The sequence below is a fragment of the Actinia tenebrosa genome, unplaced genomic scaffold, assembly GCF_029948245.1.
Source record: "Actinia tenebrosa isolate PJP-AT-01 unplaced genomic scaffold, QUT_ActTen_1.0 PGA_scaffold17__23_contigs__length_9995812, whole genome shotgun sequence".
Taxonomy (NCBI): domain Eukaryota; kingdom Metazoa; phylum Cnidaria; class Anthozoa; order Actiniaria; family Actiniidae; genus Actinia; species Actinia tenebrosa.
In genome coordinates, this window is record NW_028292577.1 from 3,862,618 (window position 1) to 3,886,362 (window position 23,745).

General features: G+C 37.3%; 1 protein-coding gene and 1 long non-coding RNA gene across 3 annotated transcripts in view; one reads left to right on the top strand and one right to left on the bottom strand.

The window, feature by feature from the left end:
- Positions 1 to 12,775, bottom strand: part of LOC148910263 (uncharacterized) — a 43,253-nt gene extending 30,478 nt beyond the window's left edge. Inside the window, exons 1-2 of one of the 2 annotated variants that reach the window (XR_016120068.1) lie at positions 12,715 to 12,775; positions 12,369 to 12,438 (exon numbers count right to left, since the gene is read on the bottom strand). This is a non-coding gene — a long non-coding RNA (uncharacterized LOC148910263). The remainder of the gene's footprint in view (positions 1 to 12,368; positions 12,439 to 12,714) is intronic. The other variant, XR_016120067.1, reaches the window with a different exon arrangement.
- A 4,788-nt stretch (positions 12,776 to 17,563) lies between these two features.
- LOC148910265 (meteorin-like protein) lies at positions 17,564 to 23,069 on the top strand. The gene is made up of 4 exons (XM_089031569.1): positions 17,564 to 17,778; positions 21,495 to 21,865; positions 22,256 to 22,312; positions 22,729 to 23,069. Exons 1-4 carry the CDS (start codon positions 17,657 to 17,659, stop codon positions 23,040 to 23,042), a joined length of 864 nt encoding a protein of 287 aa, XP_088887695.1. The 5' UTR covers positions 17,564 to 17,656; the 3' UTR covers positions 23,043 to 23,069.
- Positions 23,070 to 23,745: the final 676 nt, after the last annotated feature.

The window sequence follows — 23,745 nt, forward strand, 5'->3', positions numbered from 1 at the left end:
CCTGTTGTGAAAGTGACGCTGCCAAGGGAGAAGAAGCTGCGGAAGTATGCCGGTGGGAGAGATGACAGAATCCTTGAGGACTGGATTGCAGATGCTGAGAGAGTCATCACCGCCCAGACCATTACCGACAAGGAGACAGTGGATTTCCTGTACAGCAGCCTTGAGGGAGCAGCCAAGGACGAGGTGCACCTACGATCAGTGGACGAATGGGACCAGCCCGGGAAGTTGTACCAGTTGCTGCGAGATGTCTTCAGTGAGAAGCTGTCCCAGACACAGCTGCTTCAGAAATTCTTCAGTAGGAAACAGAGGGAGAGGGAATCCATCCAAGACTATTCCCACGCTCTGATGGCCTTGGTTGATCACATCAACAGGACCAACCCTGAAGCAATTGACCACAAGGACAGGAGCCTGCGGGATACCTTTGTGGAAAACCTACGAGATGGGATGCTGCACAGGGATCTAAGGAGACTTATCCGTGAACACCCAGACAAGACCTTCCAGGCAGTCAGAGAGGAAGCTCGGCGTACCATGGAAGAGACAGACCGTCTCCCCAGGTATGCAGCCTCCAGAGAAATAGGAGCACTGTAATGAAGTAACTGTCAACCACCAGAAAGCCATTGCATTAGGCAGCCCGAGTCTATAGATAAATACAATAACTTAATGAATGGGTAGATTGGTCTGACCAGATAATTGGACAGAGCACAGTCATAAGAAAATGCAAGAGATGGTGGAAGACACTGTTCTTTCACGTGATTGATATGGCTATTGCAAATAGCTTCATCTTATTCCAACTACACCGTGCTGTCCATCCAGATGTCGAGGGCCTAAAGCGCCCAAAGAAATACCCAAAGAATAACAAAGTTCTATGAAGGCCCATACTGGTCAAAATTATGCTCTAAAATAAATGCTATTGGCTGAACTGATTTCCATGCTGTCATCATATTTTTGCTTATCTGTGTCGCTTTTCTATTTGTATTTTTCATTTTTTGCACATTATGACATCATTTTTTATGATGTGTATGAAAGAAAAAGTTATCAAAAAATATAGTTAAGCTGCTATCGTCCAAAAAAATGCTAAATCGTTCAAATTGATGATAAAAGCATGAAATTTTACATGATGACTTCTTTCCTTGTGACTAACAATTCAGGAACCAGCCCCAATTAACAACCGGAATAGAATTTCCGTGCATTCCCCAAAACTCTCAACATGGAAATGAGGCTCTAAATAAAAATCATCGAAAACAGTCCTTGTATGGTAGAAGTTCAACACACTACTTAGCATTGATATACTATGCTTTGGCAATCATATAAATCTAATTCTATTGTCACGTGACTTCATTAAAGTCGATTTTGAAAAATTCCTTTGGGATCCCCGTGGTTTCGGTGGGATACCTGTGTACGACTTTTTAAGGCTTTTATTATTTTGTTTTTAGTGTTTCTTATGTAAAATTCGTATTTTGCCGGCTTCCCCCTTTGTCCTACCTCTTTTGGTTAACAAAGATGCTATATTAACATTTCACTTAAGGAGGAGTTATTGTACAACCAACACTTGTGGCGGGATGTCTTCTCCTTGTCATCTTCAATCCTGTTGTACATTTCTGATTCCTCGATTTCCTTTTCAATGGTTTCGATTTCGAATGTGTGACTTTCGTTGGTTTCTTCACGATTTCCTCCCTTGCTGTTTTACTGTCGATGACTACTGGATTCTTTGGTCATTCAGACTTGGGGAGGTACAGGAACTTAGGTCCATTCCACCAAACAGTACTCGTTTCTAGTTCACGAGCAGATAAGCCTCGAGATGGTAATATCTAAATGTGATAAGTGTGTAACGAAACTTATCAACGAAGCCGAAGAGTTTATGGCTGAAGACAGCCTCGATGACAATCTTGGAATAACATGGAACAATACAACAGACAAACTGTCTTTCAAAGTGAACTTTGATCTCTCAAAGCTCACCACCGCTAACGCATCAAGAGAAGTAACCAAGAGAATGCTCTTAAGCAAAGTCGCATGCATTTATGATCCAATCGGTTTTGCAGCAGCGTTTACGATCAAAGCTAAAATTGCAATGCAAGAACTCTAGCAATTGGGAGTCAGCTAGGACGAGGATCTTCCACTTACAGTAAAAGAAAAGTGGAGCCAACTATTCAGAGAGATGAATGAGCTGAACCAATTTAACATTCCCAGGAGTTTGCTTGCAGTGGATGCTTTGTACGAGACTATGATGCTGTGCATATTTTCAGATGCATCACAAGATGCATTTGGGACATGCGCATATGTAAGACAGAGAAGACCGGATGGTACGTTTAAGGTTGCGTTTATAGCAGCAAAGTCAATAGTAGCACCCCTCAAGCTCCTTACGATTCCACGACTAGAGTTACAAGCAGCAGTCTTGGCAGCTAAAACTATTCAACAAGAGTCTCGAATAAGGTTCAGAGATGTCAAGTTCCTTACAGACAGTGCCATAGTTTTAGCATGGATCCAAGGTCCCTCTCGCAACTTCAAACCATTTGTATCTGCGCGTATTGGCGAAATACAAAGCAACTGTGACCCAGGACAATGGCAACATATTCCTGGCTCCACTTCTCACGATAGCATAGCAAGCAAAAAATAACTAGAAATTTTGAATTCGACCACCGAGTACTTGCTATATACTATTCGCTGCGAGTGCTTTCAGCAAGGAGTGGAGATTGGACTTTATTTTGTTTTGCTGCAATTTACGATATTTATCGTAAAGGATTTTAAAGATAGTAACATTGATGTCACATTGATGCTTTTAGGTGGTGTCCATGCAACTTCCTCATGGAAAAGAAGTTTACAGCACAGATGGTAGTGAGGTTTTGAGTTCAACCAACCATTGAGAGATGGATGTCTTGCAACCATGCAGTCATGAAGAAACAGATACAAGGTTAATGCTCCATGTACTTGATGCGAGTCTTTATGGTCTTCGAAGGATTCAAATTAGAAGTAACGACAGCGACGTTGTGATGCTTGCCATATCGATTGTTCAAACCTTACCGGCAGAAACAGAATTGTGGATAACCTACGGTCCTGCAAAACAGATATCCCATCTTCCCGCTCACCAGATAGCAGCAGAATTTGGTCAAGAAAAAGCATCGGTTTTATCAATGTTTCATGCGCTGACGGGTTGTGACACGGTATCGTTTTTCAGGGGACGAGGTAAGAAAACCGCATGTGATGTATGGAAGGTTTTTCTGATCTGACGCCAGTATTGAAAGCTCTGAAGGCTAGCCCAGAAAATGTCACTGATGAAAGTATGGGTGTAATCAAGCGGTATGCGGTTCTTCTTTATGACCGTACCAGCAACCAGAAAGAGGTGAACAAGGCGAGGCAGGAACTATTCTCAAAGAAATGTATACCATTAGATAACATTCCTCCAACACAGGATTCTCTTTTACAACATGTCAAGAGGGCTGTTTTTCAAGGTGGCTATGTGTGCCAGATGCTGTTGAAGCAGCCAGTTCTGCCAAGTCCTGCTTTGTGGGGATGGAAGCGTGATGGCAATGCATGGGTTCCAATTTGGACGATGCTCCCAAAAGCCAAAGACACCTGCTATGAGCTGATAAAATGTGGGTGCAAAAGTGCATGCAAGGGGTGCTGCAGATGCATGAAAGCCAATATTGCTTGCACAGGCTTACTGTATGCAACTGTGGTGGCAGCTGTCAGGACTTGGTCGTGTGAATATTTAGGCGAAGTTATATACTGAGCTATCCCAGTGCTGTATCCGACATCAACCATTCAGCAATGCTCAAAGAACCCAGTTCTAAGAGTTGGAGGTGAAGACGTGTGACATGATACAAAGTTTAAACTACTTGGAGCCCTCTGAGTGACTTATTAGGATCATATAATCATTTAAGCCACTAATTTCAAGCGTAATTAGCTGAGACATAAGAGGTTTATAAGTTCTAGGAACTCACAATTAGTGAAATATATATTTAAGACTTAAAAAATCGCATCACAGGTATCCCACCGCCACCACAGGGATCCCAAAGGAATTTTTCAAAATCGACTTTAATGAAGTCACGTGACAATAGAATTAGATTTATATGATTGCAATAGCATAGTATATCAATGCTAAGTAGTGTGTTCTTGAACTTCTACCATACAAGGACTGTTTTCGATGATTTTTATTTAGAGCCTCGCTTCCATGTTGGTCATGAGGAAAGAAGTCATCATGTAAAATTTCATGCTTTTATCATCAATTTGAACGATTTTGGACGATAGCAGCTTTACTAATATCAATGAGAACAAGTTTCAAATAATTTATTAGAGCCAACTTCAGCTGGTCGGCTGTTGCTCCCGCATGAGGAATGTCGACATTCGCATTTACTAAACTGTAAAGTTTTCCAGCATTTGTTATCTTTAGTGCACACTTGGAACATACTTGGGATACTGTTCTCCAAATTAATTTTTAAAATTTTAATGATTACATCACTGAGAGAGATGCCTTCAGCTTTGGTCTTCTTCGAAATATTATGAAAAAAATCAGAAACAGCGTTTTCTATTTTGGTTTCAACTGCTTTTACTGGCGTGATTTCATATTTTTCTGAGTTCATCGGCACAGTTTGAAACCAACATTTTCAACAATAATATTCAACTACTCTCAGTTAACCAGATCTCGCCTAGCAGTGTTTTGATAGACGGGTTTCTCTTCACCTACTTTGACATATTCAGACGGAATGTGTCTTTTGAAACGAGATGAATCTTAAAAAGTAGACGGAGTCAACAACATACACCTTGAAGTGTTAAGGCAGCAGTCCCTTTATTTTCCTTTCGTCCTTCCTTCCCAAGCCCCCTCCCCCAGGGACTTTTGACTTGTAACCAATCTTCCTTGGCCCAACACATACACACACACGGACAGTGACCAAGGTAAATTGAGGGACTCCTCACAGTCTAACCTCCCAGTAGTGAACAAAGATTTTATATTCTGATGACCATACCCCTCCAAGTACTGAAAGTGTTATCGATAGCAGCCTCTTAGAAGTTGCAAGGACAGTGTACTTAAGGTACAATAAATGTCATTGCTCCTAAGCATAACTTTTAACTCCAAAAAACCTTGACGAGAAAGCTTAAGATCAAAATTGAAAATTATTGCAAAGACATTTTGTGAATTGTTGGTTGGAATTAAGATGTCAAATTTGTGTCCAAATCAAGTACTGAGATACCGAATGCTGACCCGTACGAAACGGGCAGATCTGCAACAGATCTGCAGCAGATCTGTTTTTGCCAAAACAGATGCACTGCAGCCTTGTTTTAGGTCTGCATGATCTGTTCTTAGTCAGTGCAGATGTTGGTAAGAAGGTTGTCTGCAATGATCATATTCGACAGACTACCAACAGATCAGAAACAGATATGTCTAACATCTGCAAAATCTGCCATAAACTATGCAAACAAATAACAGCGCGTAGCATCGTCCTGGAGGTAATATCGAGAACATTAATTTTAGGGGTGATCTATACCTTTTTTATATAAACCTTAGTGGCAAAAACTTAATTTGCAAGAATTTTTTATATAATTTTCCGCTATTAAGTAGAATTATTTTCAAGATTCGTGGTTTGGACAAAAATATCTAATGAACAGATGACTGCATGGCGTTTAAGAAAGGGTTCGGCTTACGCTAAATAATCAAGACTTATCAAATCTACTATTCGAGGCTACTCTTAAGTGCTCCTTTGGTTTCCATTTTATGCCTAATATTTCTAAACGCTGGTAATTCAAATACACATTCGAAAATAGATAGCTACTCCAAACACGGTACATACCGTAATTAAACAAACATCAGTTGACCTCGTAATAGCGAGCTTCCAACTATCCCGAATTGACTTATCATTTGATAAGGTATCGAAGATTTAGAAAAGACTGTTTAGATTTATTCATCAATGCGTTTAAAAGGATAAGGCGTTTAAAACGTCAAATACACTCAAGTTAACTCAAACAAGAAATGTTTTCTGGTCAAAGCGCGTTACTCTAAGGTTGCATGTACTTATGACGTCATAGGTAAAAACCGCTGTACATAATAACTCTTTGGCCGAGAGACAAATTTTCGTCAAAGTTGTACTTTAACTAAATCGCTGGTCTATCCTGAAGGTCCATGGGACTTCATTTTAGACTTATATTATCTGTTAACACATGGACGATTTCGTCAAGGGCTTCGTTACGTTTACCCAAAATCTCAACAGAATCAGAAAACAAAAGTCTCGTAAATACCACATTAAACTACATAAAACTCTACATTCTCCCTGCTTTGTTTATACTGAATCACATATAGTTGTAAACTAAGAGCGGTTTTTGTATATGAATGCATGAAAACAGGACGGTCACCGCACTGGGGCACGCCAACCGGAAATTGAAGTTGACAATATTATAATCTGAACATCTGAACATACAGTTACCCATCCTTGTACAACTCGGCTTATATTGGAAAAAGTAAAGTATTTGACCGAATCTTAAACCGTTTCCACCAGATTGATACATGACGGTATAGCTATTCCTAACAGTCGCTTTCCTGTAAAAACTTGAATGAAAAATCTCTTTATCCTTTTTTATTCGAGTAAATGCAAGAACAGTGTTTGAGTCAGGATTGTATCCTAGTTTGTTTGCTAGAGCAGTGAACTCTTCTTTTGTAAGCTCTCGAGAAAAAGAAGATCCAAGTGCATAAGCATTATGCATTACTTGTGTTTGCTGTGTATTTTGTTGAAATCCAATTATTTTCCGATAAAAAGCTAAAGCACTTGAATTACGTTCAAGGGATTCTACCATCTGTGGTAAATTTTGAATGAAAGAGACTGCTGAGACAATTTGCGAAGAAACGTTTTGTGTGCCATGAATCATATTTAAGATATACCCATTCTTGTCTTCAAAATGAAAACACGAATGGGTCCACAGCGGACCAAGTTCCCGCACTGCTTGAGGAAGGTGCAAAAGATTGTGGATATTGATAGTTTGATAACGAAGTTCATATAAATAGGGAAGCATAAAGCAAAAGTATTCTAGGAGTCTTTGACAGTGTTGCAGTTGTATCTCTGATATTGAGTCTTGTAAAAGAATAAATGATGCTTCACTAAAAACAGCAAAATGATGAAAATAATGGTCATCCAAAATGCCAAACAACACCGGTATCCCATAATAAAGTAAAAATGACCTCAGCTCAGATGCCTTCCAATATTTTCTGTAGTTTTCAACTGTCCTTGGTATTCGTCCTATTTCAAAGGGAGGATGTAATTGAAGTAGCCTTTCATCTGCTTTTGTAACTTTGCTCGTAATGTTAAATAGTTTGCCGGAATGTTCTGGGGCACCTCCATCTAACACTCATGCACCTCCATCTAACACTCATGCACCTCCATCTAACACTCATGCACTTCCATCTAACACTCATGCACCTCCATCTAACACTCATGCACTTCCATCTAACACTCATGCACCTCCATCTAACACTCATGCACTTCCATCTAACACTCATGCACATCCATCTAACACTCATGCACCTCCATCTAACACTCATGCACCTCCATCTAACACTCATGCACCTCCAACTAACACTCATGCACCTCCATCTAACACTCGTGCACCTCCATCTAACACTCATGCACCTCCATCTAACACGCCTGGACTTCCATATTACACTCCAGTACGTCCGTCGAACACTGTGACTGAAGGAATATCTCTTGGGGAGACTGGTCACTTCTTACGATCTCTATACGACTTGGATGCAGAAGACATTTCAACATCCGAAATTGAAGTTGAACCAGTAGTCAAAAGAGTCGTTCCTTGTTCAAACTGCTCAGAAATGGTAAATGAGCTCAAAGAAGAAATAGCAGCTCTAAAAAGAAGGCAATTACCATGTAAGTTCCCCCTTGTACTTCTCATTGTTTTGCACAGGATTGCATGTACAGTGTGCACGCCATTCGATTAAAGTCACGCTTATACTGTAAGTTCGACAACGGAATTACAAACTAAGATAGCGATAATCTTATAGCGCCTATTGTATTAAGAGAATTCAAAATCTCAAGCTTTCTCACAATCGTGATTTTCTAGAACCTTTTTTTGTATAAATGAATGTTTTAATTGAAAATCAAACAACAATAACAAATACAATTGGTCTGTTTTGTTTATAGTTCCTATCAGTTCTGAAAACATTGAATTTCTCGAAAACATTTTGAACGCTTACAAAGGAGGCGACGTTGCAAACCAGGTAAGCGGCATCTTTTATAGTTTATACATCAATACATTATTTTAATGAGTTGTTTGTAACCTTTCTTTTTAAATTTAGTATCAAACATCATATGTAGGATGCAACGAATCGGCATCATCTCACACTAACATCAATGCTGAAAAGAACTTAAAACCAGTAAGTGTAACTAATTTGATACAAATGCTATGTCTTACGGTTTGTAGTTTAGCATGACTCACTAAAATGTTTCTCAAATTTCAGGCAGAAAGCAATCAAGAATGCTCCAGCATTCCAGGTCCTGGAAAACAAGAACTTGTGCCAGGATCTGGAGTATATATATCTTCTGCAAGGCTCCATTCCACATACAGCCAGAGCGGAAAAGATGCAAGAAAATTGTTTCTGCTGCTTATAGAAACTTTCTTTAGTGATGAAACACTGGCCACGAGTCTGGCTCACGGGACCCGCAAACTAACGTCAAAAGATGGGTCCGTGATGACAACACTTAATCAGGACATCGTCAAGACAGTGAAAGGTAAGCACCTATTACGTTATAATCTTAAACTAAGAAGATATAACTAGCTAAAAACTAGTGTGAGCTGCGTCGGTGTTTCTAATGAAACAGTAATGATGAAAAGGTAAATTATGCACCGTGAAAAGACGTTTCGGACGTTATTCCTTCTTCAGAGTAAAATCCCTTAAGCTAAGGGATGGACAATTAGATAATTGATGGGGGATTGCAGGAATTTTGTTGGCATGATTTTTTTTTTTTTTTTTTTACATTATTTTTTTGCGTACAGTTAGATATTTTTCTTCTAGCAGAAGAGGTTGCACGATATTTTTTTTTGAGGTTTAAGTGCTTGCTCGATATTTTTTGGGGATTTACGCAACCCCCCCCTCCCCCCTCAACTATCCAATGGTCCGTCCCTAAAAACTTATATATATTATTACATTAATGACTAAGTTTTAATAATAAAGATAGGGCACTTGCACTTATAGTTGAGCCGTGAAATTAAAACGGAAAAGCAATTTCTAAACGCTATCTTTTTTCTTCTAGCTTATTCTGGACGGTTTGCTTCCATAAACAACACGGAGTTGACCGTCTCCAAGATGAATCGAATTTTGACCAACAAGGTTGGGACAGTCAAGAGGAAAAAACTTAAGGAAGTTTCAAAATTTTAAGTCTTTGAAGGACTAATATAAAGTACTTTAGGAATTTGAGTGTATTTGTAAGGAGTAAGTAGTAAGATAAGTGATTTACATAGGTTTGTATTTTTGAGTATATATATTATTACATTTAGGACGTGTGTTTATGAGCGTGTATTAGTAGCTATATTAGTGTTTCACTCACAATGACTTACTTAGGATGTTTTGAAAAATGCCTTTATGCCAAAAAAATTAGGTAGCTACATATTGTCTGAGTACTGATTCTTTGTTGACAGCTAGAAAACGTTTTTTTTTTTCTTTTTCTTGATTCGGTATGGAGTAATTATAAGGATCGATTGCATGGGCGTACTAATCTACAGAAGTATGCCATGCATGTAGTGATCTCTATGATGTAACCCGATATCATATTATGCATCACTCATCTGCAGCAATCATGTTCTTGTGGAATGTTGATAACAAACATTTTGTTCTCTAAATAAAAGGGATATGATTAGTGGAGCCAGCATATTGTTTTTAAATGTTTAGCATCTGCTGAACGCCTGTAATTGACAGACCTAACTGCAGATCAATTTTGCAGACTTTATGCAGATATTCTGCAGATAATCAACAGACATTCCACAGATAATCTTTAGATAGTCTGTAGATTTTTAGCAGACTGTTTGCAGATCTGTAACAGACTTCTTGGCAGATCTGCAGCAGATCAAAAACAGATCTGCCCGTTTCGTACGGGGATATCTTTCTCTTATTCTCTCTATTTCATTATGCACACCAAGCGCATAATTTATTACAAATACAGTTGGAATAAGACCAGAACTGGACCCACTTATATCACTAACTAATTTTTAATATCTAAAAAATAAATGGGAAAACAGCAAACACACCTGTCTCTTTCTGCTACTTGCTTAATCTCCACCTCGCAAACATTTATAAAAATGAGTCCACCTCTGAACTGAGTTGAAATCTGTCAAATTTTTTCACATTTATGTAGTTTCCTTATATCAGAAATGTAAATGTCAATGTACTCTCCAATAAAAAATTCCCATGTTATTTTACAGGAAAAACAAAAGTCATTGGACAAGGAATAAGTTCCTGCTAACGTGGCCAAACTTGTGATGGTAGTAGCATAACACTTCAATTTATAAAGGATGTGACCAAAAATCAAATTGAATCCCACTTAAAGCACTTTCATTTAAAAGAAAGCGGAAAATTGCTAGATAAGATGAAGGGAGCAATAAGTCATTAGTATAAGTAAGATAAAAGAGAGGCACGTGAGACACTTCCTTTGTTTAATCGTTTAAGTGTAATTTCTCCTTTTGTGGTGATAATCTAGTTTTCAATATACTCAAGAGAATATACAAAACAAATATTTAAGCAAATAAAAAAAATTAACATAGTAGTAATTCAAGCAGTTAACGTCAAAAGACTGAACTGAGAACATCAAGAACTGGATTAATTTTGAAATAGTAATAGCAGAAACAGAATTGTAAGTACCTTTTCATCTAAATATTCATTAGAACAGGAATCAGAAATACCAAGATAATAACTTATATTTATTTTTATTTTTTAGTTTGACTTAATAAAAAAGTGCAGAAATTAAAAGCTACATGAGTCAGCGTGTCTTTATTGGCACAGAAGTTCCGATACAGGAGCTTAGACTCTAGCAAAATATATTCTAAAGAATGAAATTGTTTAATTTTAAAATGTTGTGAATCTTGTTTTGGGTCACTATAAGACACTCAAGTCAACAAAATTACTTGGAAAAAAGTAGTATTGGACAAAAGGAGTACAAATAAACAGTGAAATGTACTCTGTAGAGGAGTCCCATAAGTTGCTCAATTTCATGTTAAGTTAGTTCCGGACCCTTGCTACTGCGCATCCATTTAGCGCATCTTGTTTTTTACCCTTTATTTGCGCTGTTTTAAAAATTGATTTAAATAATGTCAGAAGTTGAATCCTTTTCTATAACTTATCAAAGTATTTCGATAATTCATGGAACTTTTGAGGCAAAATGAAATGAAATGTTTTCAAAACATGCTTAGATTTTCATTGCCTGCCTTGATCACTATTTTGATTCAAAACAACAAATTCATAACTTTAAAAAATGAAGTAACAAAAAATGAATTTGACATGTTATTCTCAAAATCAATTCGAAATACGTCTTAGATTCTGTGGAGATTACAAAGACGATTTGACGTTTCAGACAGAGGTTAATGTACTAGAACCCAGTCCCGCGCGGACAGGATTTGTGTTTTTTGACCAAAAACTTGGATTTAGTCGCTCATTGCTCGTCTATTAGTAGGGCGACCCCCATTTTTTTCTTTTCATTCGGAGCTGGATATCATATCCTTTGGATTTAGTGCGGAAAGAAAAAAATTCACAGTTAAAATTGTCATGAATTTTCAACATTTTTACAACTACACACGCATATAACTGCGCCGAATTACAAGCAATTTCGCTCCTAGAAATAACTTTCCACACTACTTTCAAAAGATTGGATGGATTTTTTATCTAGATATGTTTTCTAGATTCAACACCTATAGTTTAAAACAGTTTTCTGTTTTTCTTTGTTAAATCGATTCGAGTAACTCGAATTTATTAGAGGCAGATTTTCGGCAAAAACGCGCGGAAAACTGAAAAATCCCTCCGTTTTGAAGCCTTATATCTCGATAACAAATACGGTGACCCCCTTCTCTTTTTTCATTATTTGAATAACCTAACAATGAACTTCAGATGACAGAATTTAAAAAAAAAATTCATAGAAGAATTTTGAAGATCCGGTACTACCAAAAAGGCGCCAAAGATCGATCGGTAAACGTACATAAAAAGCAAGCTTGCAAAAGTAACTTATAAAACGCGTAAACGTGTAAACAAACTATTATTCTTTGTAAAAAACCCTTTCACTTCGGGGTTTTCTCCCTACAGAGTACCATTACATTCAATATTTACGAAAAAAATTCTACAATTCACATATTTCAGGGAGTAAACCACAATACATCAAACAAACTCAACTCACAAGCTCTATGGGCTTGAATGGATGATTTTCAGCTGTTTTGGACTCGCATCTTCTCATTTACAATAAATGCCTAAAAATAATTTTCAGGTATTACCATAAAGCAAAAAAATATAGTATTTTCATTGAAGACTAAACGCTACTTCAAGTATCTTAAACCAAAGATAACATTCAAAGAGCTACAACAAGCACTCACTGCTCCACACAGCTGTTTTTAGTGCAGAAAGTCCTCCGTATAAATGGACATCAAATAATCATTTTTTAACAACTACAGACGATGAAATAGAAATTTCCTTTCGTGTTAATTTTGTCTATTTAGAGAAACTAAATAAAAGAAAAACCAACTTACCTCCAGAAAGACTCTCGTCCTTCTTCGGTCTCGAGCAAACGCTGCACATGGATGATGAATCACGTGATACTGCAACAGGATATCTCATTATCCACAGGCAGCCCAAAATCAAAAGATCAAAAGGCTGCTTTCATAATGTATGGCAGAGGGGGGTCAGGTGAAATCTTTAAATGACAAAAAAATCTTAAGGCCTCTTGAAGTCCTCCAAAAATTAGCTCCGGGCAATCTCTCGTAGCTTCTTCTAAAAATTTTGCATCCCCCCAATTCTCTGGAAAAAAATTTCAACCCCCCCCCCCCCCCCCATTTTACTGGTGAAATTTTTTCCGATCCCCCTTAAATTTCACCTACCCTCTTCCCCCCCCCCCCCCCCCCAACCCTCTACCATACATTATGAAAGCAGCCTTATATGGGGTAGAGCGGATCTTTTAAAAAAAATCACTAAAAGGTCAAAAACCTCGCTGAAAATTCACCAATATGGTTATTATTACTTCGGTGCTGTCTGCCTGTGTATGGGCTTCCTTGATATAAATAGATGTTATAACTTCCTTAATATAAATAGATTTTATAAGACATTTCAGGATTCAATACGGGTGGATGTTTTTTCGAGTAGGGCTAGATAAAACACAAAGACGAGATCGAGAAAAAAATATTCACTCGCATTCCACCCTAAAATGTCTAAAATAGAAAGCGCTCATAATTAATTTAGTGGATTGGGGGGGGGGGGGGGGGGGACTATGGGGTCTCTATGTTTCAAAAATTCTTTGCTGGTTGTTTTCAATAAAAATTTGAAAAGGGATTCACTAATAGATAACATAAGAACATCATATCAGAAGCTTATCATTCAAATGAATTTTTGCTAGATGTTATGCCGGGGGGGGGGGGTACTACCACCCCAACTTGGGTAGGGGTGTGCCGCCAGGACCTCAAAACCCTGACCCTATCCCAGACCTAAAATTTTGATTTTACATACCCTACCCCAGACTAAAACTAAGAATTGTACACCCTATCCCAGACTAAAAGACGGAAAATACGGTTTTACAATCGATTGCAATCAATATTTACTAACATTTTTATTGTTTTTGGTCGGCAGAAAGCGTAGCCTATTCGCCAGACAAAAACGACCAAATCGTTAACCCTATGCCAGACTAAAATGATACCCTATCCCAGACAAATTGTCAAAAAATGATACCCTACCCCAGACCCAAAAGCCGAAAAACCATACCCTATAGGGCGGCACATACCCGTATAGCAAATATAGGGGAGTACCCCCCCCCCCCCCGGGATGTTATGTCATGTAATGAAAATGCAATTTTCTGTCAACCTTGTCGATCATATTGTAATTAGAAATGTAAAAAGGGGTCTTTATTTTCGAGTCAATCAATGAGTAATATTGACATTTTCTTAGAAAAATCCGGGCGTTTTTCTGTGGCTCATCGTGCAGGGCCGTAGCCACCGGTACGGTTGGTCCGGTTTCAAACGAAACAACTTTCGGGGGGAAAATGAAAAATAAAATAACAAAAAAATAAAAATAAAAATGAGAAAAATCATTGAAAAAAAGATTTTTAAAAACGATTAGAAGAAAAATAAATAAACACTTCTCACGTGATATCGATGTCATTAATTTGGCGGGAAATCCGAAATATGTGTGTGTGAGCCGGTATTTGTATCAGTTCGTCTTAAACCAGCTAACTTAATTCGTGTATCTGCAACTCGCTTATACTTCAACCAACCAATGCCAACCAAGTCTACAAGAGAATCCAGAGATTCCTATCCATCCTAGAAGTAGTTTTGTTTTCCCAAAAATGCCCTTTGGAAAGTTCAAGCCGCCAGTGCTCTGCGACGCATCAAGACATATCTCCGGAGTGCAATGGCTCAATCAAGATTGAATCATTTGATGATACTACATTACCACGTACCAGGATGTCACAGATAAGCCTGATTTAAAATCTGTTGCAAATGAATACATCCTAAACAACGAGTCAAGAAAAAGTACTTTCACAAAATTCAAATGAATACATCCTAAAGAACGAGTCAAGAAAAAGTACTTTCGCAACATTCAAAATTTGAGTACTTTAGGATGGGTTTGAAAAGATATTAAGTGTAGGAGGTTTTCCCTATGCTTTTCCATGTTCCTCTCCACCTACCCCGCTACCCCTCCCCCTCCCTTGAAAACCGAACCAATCAAAAGTTGGTGGCTACGGCCCTGTCGTGTGAAATAAATTGAGACGTTGCTTCAAATCATCAAACACTTTTTATAGTTAGATATGATAATTTTCGACACGAAGGAACAAAATTAAATTTTATTCGAAGAGAAGTAATCCACAGCATTTGTAAAAGTCAAAATTCCCACGTTGATTCGAAACGGGGTGAGTTTTTTCGTCGTTGTAATTGTCTTTAAATTGCTCTCATACTTTCTCTTGGCTTTTGATGTAATTTTCTTTTAATTTTTGAAAAGATGGGACATTCCACAGGGACCGCCGATCATATTGACGATTAGGGGGGCTAGCATTTGAAAATTTAAAATAATTCTCAAACAAATTTCGGGGAGGAAAACGTTTTTTATTTATATTCGTATATTTATATTCGCCCCCCCCCCCTCCCCCCACCCCAACCCGCCTCCGCGGTCCCTGTTCCAATAACACATTGGACTGTAGTTTTGTACAAACACTTAAATCAGGATTGTGCTAGGATTGCGTTAGCTAAATTATAGCTGAGATGGTGCTGGAACAAATACACTATTTCTTCAAATAAAAAAAAAATTGAAAATAGGTAATGACTTATTAATTTTCATGTTGGGAATGGACTACAAAGGACAGATTTCGGGAGCATAATTTAAACTATATTGATCAACAGCTAATAAATGTGCCGCAGGGATCCCAAACCCATGAAACTATAAAAGCAATTAAACGGCTGTTCTGTGCCACAGTGATTTCAAGCGGCAAACCCCAAAACCCACAAACCACAAAAACTTAGGGTGGTAAGCCTGTGGGACAAAGTTTGAGCGTTAGTTTTGAAAACGTAGAAAAGACCAAGCTACCAAGTCATGTTGAACATTTTAAATTTAAATAGTGATGGAAAGATGGGGCGAGTTTGTATTACAGTGCATTATGGGCCTTTCTTATATGAGACATGTTTCCAAGATGCCGTCTATTTAGTAACTAAAACAGCCCCACAATGCACTGCAAAGCCAGATTGTTCCATTTTTTTCTCGACCTCGGATTTAATACTAAAAAGAAGGGGTGGGGTAAAACTTTTCAGGTCCTGCCCATCGTTGTGTTCTTCGTAAGAGCTTTTGTTTATTCTTTACTCAGTTTTCATATGTTTCATTTGTTCATATGTCGAGCCGCTCCACTTGGACATCGGAGCAAAAGGAGCGTACCTTTCGGTTACATTTGGTACCCAGGACATGCCATATATGATTTACGACAGGCAAAATGAACAAAAGATGTTTGTACCAAATCCAGAGCATATTACAACATGATAAAACAGAGACTTTACGGTTTTCATGCGTTTAAATTATTTATGTAAAACATACACAATGTCTATTAATCATTGCCAAGATGTAAGAAAGCTGAACTGGAGTCTTTTTGTTTTGCTTCGAATTCGTTCTCTTCAAGATGTGAGAAATTTGTGATAAGCGGGAAAATATCACTAGTAAAAATAATATAGAGCCGATAGTTTCCAATGATCGAGTTTTTTTTTTTTTTCTTTTTTTCTTCTGTTGAATTATCAATCTTTAACTACTAAATGATATTATTTTACAAAAATAAGTTGGTTTACTTTTAACTACAAAGATAACCTCTGAATTATTTACCCAACTTTCACTTGAATCTGAGTTCTTAGCACCAAAGCTAATTAACTTCAGCTTTGTTTTCCGGATAATGATATTAATAATTATTGGTTTTGGGTTGAAAACAAGACGACATATGGATTCTAGCTAGTTCTGATTTGCACTCCGTGTTTCTAATTTAATTTGACTTAGGTTAAATGTTTTTTCCCCCTATAATTGGAATATGTTTAGAAGTAGTCGTGTAAATCAAACATCTTTTTCTAAGAGAACTTCGGTTTTGCCCAGCAACCATTTTCATTTGCCTTCAATAGAAATAGAAACGTGAATAAGACACCAGTAAAGTGTTTACTAGAAATGCGTAGATGTCCATGAATAAATCATTAATAGCAGCTGTTGAAAACATCCACTTTCAAAATGTTAGCTAAATCTTTTATGGCTAACGTCTAGTCGAGATGAAATGATAAACAAAATCTTTGAAATCTTGAACATGATTGAATTCAAAACTTAACTACTGATATCAGCAGTTTGATAGTCTTTTTTCAGTAGAGTCTCCTACTTTTTTTCGTAGTCAGTGTGTGCACCTACGCTTTTATTCCTTTGTTGTTTTGCTTATCTTCCAAAACCTTTAGTAAGGCAGGTCAAATTTTAAATTAGCATAATAGTAGGAATAAAGTGATAAAGCTTGCAGTCATAATATTTACAATCTGTCGCTGTTGTTTCTCATTTCTCAGGATTGATTTGAAAACCTTGAACGAAAATTGGATTTAATGTCATAAAATGAATGACATACACGTAGAAAAACTTCGGCACGCGAGCTAGTCATGCATGAAACATACGTTGCATCTCGACCCGAATAACGGATCCAATATAACGTGTGGTGTATGTAGTATATGGCCATTGTTTTGCAAATAGTCTGCGAGAAGTCATTCGTATGCTAAATAGGCAATGGCTATGAGGCTTTCATAGCGTAAACTTTTGTGTTGTTTAAACAAATGTCAAATCAGGTTCCACTCCCAAGGAGACCTGATATAAGGTTTTGATTGGTCAAGGGAACTTAAGGGTTTATTGCCTCGTGCCAGGTAAATCAACGCAGTTTCGTTTTGAGTCTGTAATGTGAGGTTCAAGTCTGGCTGAAGAAAGAACGACATCGTAATGTGGTTTTTCTTCAAGGATTCACACTTACGGATAACGTTTGTGTTAGGGTTTGTTCTGAGTGGAGTTTTCAGCGGAAACGATGACAGTGACATCGACGATGAGTGTATTTGGGAAGACAGGTGAGTACAGAATTTCGCTAGAACCGGACTTAACGCAGTAAACATTGCGTCGAAATAAATAATAAACCTCTCAGTTGATTTTAAAATCTCTTCAATCCTTAAAACATCGGAGTAGCAAAAGTCACGAAAGGATTTTGAAACTAAATCAATGCAACAGAAATATTATTCGCTAAATCCGTGCTGAGATTGGATCTGTGTTTTCAACTTTTCTTGCCCTGACTCTACTATGTTCATTGTACAAAAAGCAATACGCACTTCAGCTCCTTTTCAGCAAAGTGAAGAATCTCATTTTAAAAAAACAAGGAGAGAAATTTTTTTCATTTCTAAATCTTCACATTCATAACATTTCGAATATCTATTAACATCTGTTACGATTTCACTTAGTTTGTTAGCCACCTTATCTTTCAAATCTTTAGGTCCTAATTTTAATAGCGCTGACCTCTTACAAGTCCGTTCCATCAGCATCGATGCTAACTACAATTAGATTTAAAAAATTTGGTCTTAGAAAAATTGCTTCGTATCAATCTTTTTAAATCCGTGCACCTGAAATAACCGCCAACCGACCGGCAGCACACGTGTTGTAAATCTTTACGGTCCATCTATGTGCTGTATCGTTTTTTACTAGGGCACGTGTGCAGGTCTTTGTCCAAGGCGAATTCATTGTTTTCATTTACCACAATAACTAAACAAAACCATATATTGAAATGCTTTTTCAAGTGTGCAACGTGTTCGAGCTTAAAAACACCACGTTCGTAAATGGACGCCATACTGACTTTTGCACTATAGCACTGTTGCCGAATTGCAGTGACTGGATTGTCGTTGGTTCTAATTTTGACGTCCATAGTAGACTATTCTGGTGGCCGATCATGCAAGAAATGAGGCAATCTATTCAGACTGTAAAGAAATGCTTTATTAACTGATTGCAAACACCAGAAAATCACGATAATTTAATGCAGTTAGTCCACGGGGTTCCCTTCTCTTTCAGAGTTAAACGAGAACGATTCCACGGCTACACGAACAGGAAAATCACTTAGTACCAATTCATTAAGCAGCTCTTAAAAAAATATAAAACGCTTTACTTAGTAAATCTTATAAGACGTTAAATACAAATAATATAGTAATACGCACTGAATTTTGAATTGAATGAAGGTTTGCTTTTGCAAGTGCGTTTTAATTTACAATAAAATGGAACAGCAGAGACCTTAGTTAACCTTATCGTTCGACAGACAACGACTAATGGTTTTCTGTGGCTTGAGATAGCAAGAAGTAAAGTTGTCTTTGATATCAAATGATTGAGAGAACGGTGATTTTGAACAGAGGTAAAACTTTTCGGATTTAAGTGCTTGATGACTTTAGTATTTAATTGAAATTTTTCATATCATAATGGAAAAGTACTTAGTAGATTTCTCAACAGATAAAACGTTATTGCTTCTGTATTCACAAAGCCTTATATCTTCTTAAGAGAATATATCTGTGAAATAAAACATTATCTAAGCTTGAAACCTAGCACATCTTTTACATTTGCTTATTATTTAAGTTGAAAAAATAATGAAATACTTCGTTAAAAAATTACAAAATAAAAGTCTGTGTTATTATAAATTTCAAGTATTTGGAGCAATAAGATGCAAATTTTTACTCATTAACTCATTTATGATTGATGTGTTTTCGCTTCACTGCGGAATTTTCATCCAGATAAATAGAAACGGTTTGTTTAATTTGAAAGGTTTTGTTGCTTGGCAGTTATCACGACTTGGCAAATATCACGACCAGATCAAACAAGTGTTTATTTTCAAAAATCGCAAACAACTTCGGGTCATGTGTATTTTGAAAAGACGAAACTACCTACGTCGATGACACATACATTAAATTAATATCCTAAAACAACGTTATGAATGGTGTGTGCCGTATCACACTTTCACAATTTTCCTTGTCCCTTGTCCATTTAAAAGATTCAAGTGCAAAAATTGAATTAATACACTTGAGAACCGTTTCCCTTTTTTGTTAAAAGTAACCAGCCACTTTTAAAAAAGTTTTTATCGTTACATTTAAGATGATAAATTCGTTAAGCAATCCTTTCTGTACACAGGAAAAGAATGATCGTTGAAAAAAAAAGTCGTCCCAATCTTTCCCGCCCTTCTCGATTTCGCCGGCCCCACTTTTTCATGGTGATCTCATAATAAATGAATACAGAAAAATAATTTTTCTCCTCTTAGAATAAAGGATTATTCAAGTGGGATAAAAATTGGTTCGAAGGCTAGGCTTTCAAACTTTGGACCATTTGTGCATAGTTTTCCGTTACCACATGGTAAAGGACACACGTATTCAATTCCATTGCACGCACATCTTGCTATCATCTTATTTGTAATGTCTGTCCATTAAAACACTGATTGTACTGCCAAATCAAGGTTTTTGATCATCCTCATATGACCTTAGTGCACACCTTTCTAATCCCAAGTTCATATTCAGTTTTTTCTTATAATAATACCACATGTTGTTGCACGTGGTTTATAAGTCAAAATTTTCACATGCTTTGCATCTAATTAACCCATCACTTTCGGTCAATGGCTTAGCCAGTTTTCCTCCCACAAAATCTCAAAACCCGAATACACTTTGCGTAAACCGCTACTTTTTAAATTAATTATTAACGTTTGATTTCATTCGTTACTGCTGACAAGAGAAAAAATTTGACCCAAAAAATATGAAAAGTAACTACCGAAGCTGATAGCTCAATTTATGTACAGCCATTTTACTGCAGTTTTCCATAGTCTACAAACTCGATAGCTGTGAGCTGCACCCTGAAATTTGATTTCGCTGGTGTCAATCAAAAACGATCAGTTAGGTTCTTGACTGGCGAAAGTAAAAAAACGACAATTTCACAATTATATGGAAAACCGCAGTAAGCCATGCAAGTTAACTTGTGCACGTCAGTGACAAGTATGCTCCAGACTAATATATATTCTGAACTGATATTTGCCAAATAAATTTCATTTTGCGTTTCATTTGTTCAAAACATGTTTTTGGTTAACAAGGACGTGTGAAAACAACGCCCATTGGTTGACGTCACAGAAATCGTTTTTAACTAATATTCAACAAATTTGGACTATTTCACTGTGCTAAAACTATATCAGTTGGTTAACGCGTTTATATGTAATTGAAGAAATGGTTGTGGAACTTTCGATACATGGAGAGGAGCTCAACTTTTATGACTCGTGCCAAATATCACGTGACAAATTTAACTCTGGTCTCATCCAGGAAGTAAGCCACTTCCGCTACCCATTGTCGCCATTAGCTATTCCGAGGTTAAGGGGGAAAAATGGGTCGAGTGTGTCTACTTCGTCCCCGAAAACAGTCCCACAATGCACTACAATTCCAACTCGACCCAGTTTTTCTTCATCCTCGGAATGGCTAATAGGTAGAGACAGTTCTTGATTAATAGAGACCTTTAGCATCGTGTTTACCGCTAACCGCTAGGAATCAGGCCCCGAAAAACGCTCGAAACACGGAGAAACACCCGGCATCAATGAAATTTAATATGGCCACTCTTCCAACGACAACCTCGTTATGACGCCTTGATAAATGTCTAAAATTTGAAGGAAAACGCCTGACGTCAAACTATAATTTGAGGTTTGCAAGGCTAGCAAGAACGTCTTGCTAAAGGTCTCTAATGTTGGCTTTTGAGTGCTAATAGTTTATGACGATGTTTCATCTTTCAACAGGAGTTTTCGTGGAGACAAACCACCCTCTGTATTGAATGCACGCACAGAATGCTCCAAAGGGAAAATCATTTGGCACTATCCTTACGGTGGTCTGCGCATGTCTTTCCATCCAGCACAAGTCAAAGGACCATTCAAGCTATGCTTCACGTTCACATCTCAAGATTCAGGAATAAGCGTATTCCAAGAGGGTTTAAAGGATTTGACACTATTAAAGGGAAGCAAGGGTCCAAAAACTCAGAAAAACATCTGCGTATCTTCTTCCAAAAAGGACATGGTTTTGTACATCGAAGCATCGGAGAAAGATGAACCCATGATGAACATGGATTTTTCCGTACTTCCTTTAAAGAAAAAACACCATCACAAGTCAAAAGGTACTTTTTTTTAATTTTATGATGTTATGGTTTCCATGACAATAGAAAGACAGACAAGCGATTGCTGTCTGTTTCCCGACAGTGCCTTGGAAACACTTTTATGATTTGACATTCATCAACAACCAAACTTACTTTGTCGAGACGAAGATTTTGCACTGCAATCTATAATACCAGCGTAAAAATTGATTGCAGGATTGGCCACTCATTAGCGTTCTTCCATCGAGTTTTTGGTTCCCGCTTGCGTGCGCTTATTAACCAATCAGAGCGCGTGTTATATCTTGGCTCTTTTAAGTATTCTCGTAACTTTCTTTACAGAAGAAAACGGTGAAATTGTAAATTTAAAGTTATTATTTATCTATGATTAATCATCTATGATTACATCACTTTTAGCGTGCAGACCCTGTCGATATGATAAACTTATCAAGTTGATTTGCAAGAGTGACTTTGGTAAGTGAATCTTTATAGTAAGAGTCCATTCTAATGCGGATTTTTTCATGCACCAAACTTAATGGGGCAGGGAGGATGAATTGGAAACGCGATGTCAACAGCTGACCAAAAAAACGAAGGCTCCCACATTCTCAGGTGTTGGGAGTCGAAAATGTTTATTACTTTACTTGATCTGATTGTTATACTTTAGCATAGCAAATACTACTTGTACCAGAATCTCATAATTATTGAATAGAGAGTGGGTTTATGATAATATTTCATTTTAGCAAGCAAGAGGAAACTTGAATTTTTTTTTCAAAAACATGCGGCAGCTAGCCGCTATTTCCCCCCCTGAGGCTTGTACGTCACTGATAAACAAGCGTTTATAATTATTGCTAGTTAATTTATAATTTATTGAAAAACTGATTCTATTTCAGCGATTCGCGGCTACGTCAACTCATCATTTGTAATTCCCAACACACACTTCATCCAAGCCGATTTTATTGCTCAAGACCTCATTCAGCAAAAACATCACATCTTCTCCGAATCTTCCAAAGAACAAAAGTACAGCAGAGGCCTCGTCAGGCTGCCATCTGGGTGTTCTTGGGGAAAAGGAAAAAACAAACTACTCCTGATAACTGGGGATATCCAATCAGGGAAAGGCGCAGTGATGACGTGTTATACACGTGACAAGGAATGGCTGAAGCTAAAGAAAGACTATTTCAAGCATCTTTGCAATGTTTTTAAATAGATACATGTTTATATATATATATATATTACTTGGTTACATTATAATTAATTTATTATTACGTAAAAATAGTTGAATCAAATTCAAAATCTATTATATATCTTATTATATACATCAATGCATGGTTTTCAGAGATCGAAATTCGATGCTCTTTATAAGTTTGATCATTATAGAAAAATCTTTTGAGATCCATTCAAAATAGGTAGATTCGCAAAACCAATTTGGTTTCAACTTCTATTGCGGAACCATGGCGGTGACGGTGCGGTGACGTCAATCGCATGGCAAAAACGACTTCAACTGTAGACGAAAAGCGTTCTATAAAAGATTTTTCTTACATTTTCTTTATGACAAGATTTTTTGTTTAAAATTAAAGCTCTAATTGTTCCTGGTGGAGATTAAATCGTTGAAAACATTTCCGCTTTATTTTTGAGGTTTTATGGAGAGTTGGATCAAGGAAATACGTCACAGCTAAAAAGCTCTATAGTCAGAAAGGTATGCAACGAAAAAATCAGACGCAGGCCTTCAGAAATGGACTTGTTTCAGTAGCATGCATCCTTCGCAACAAGTCGTTAAGGCAATATGATATAGTTATAGTCCAGGAAGAACAGGGCTATCCCAAGTGTCTTTGCGAGCTTAATTATTGTTTTTCCTTGGTTTCAACCGTTTATGTGCATCTTTTTTCTATGATACTTCGGTCTACTAACCA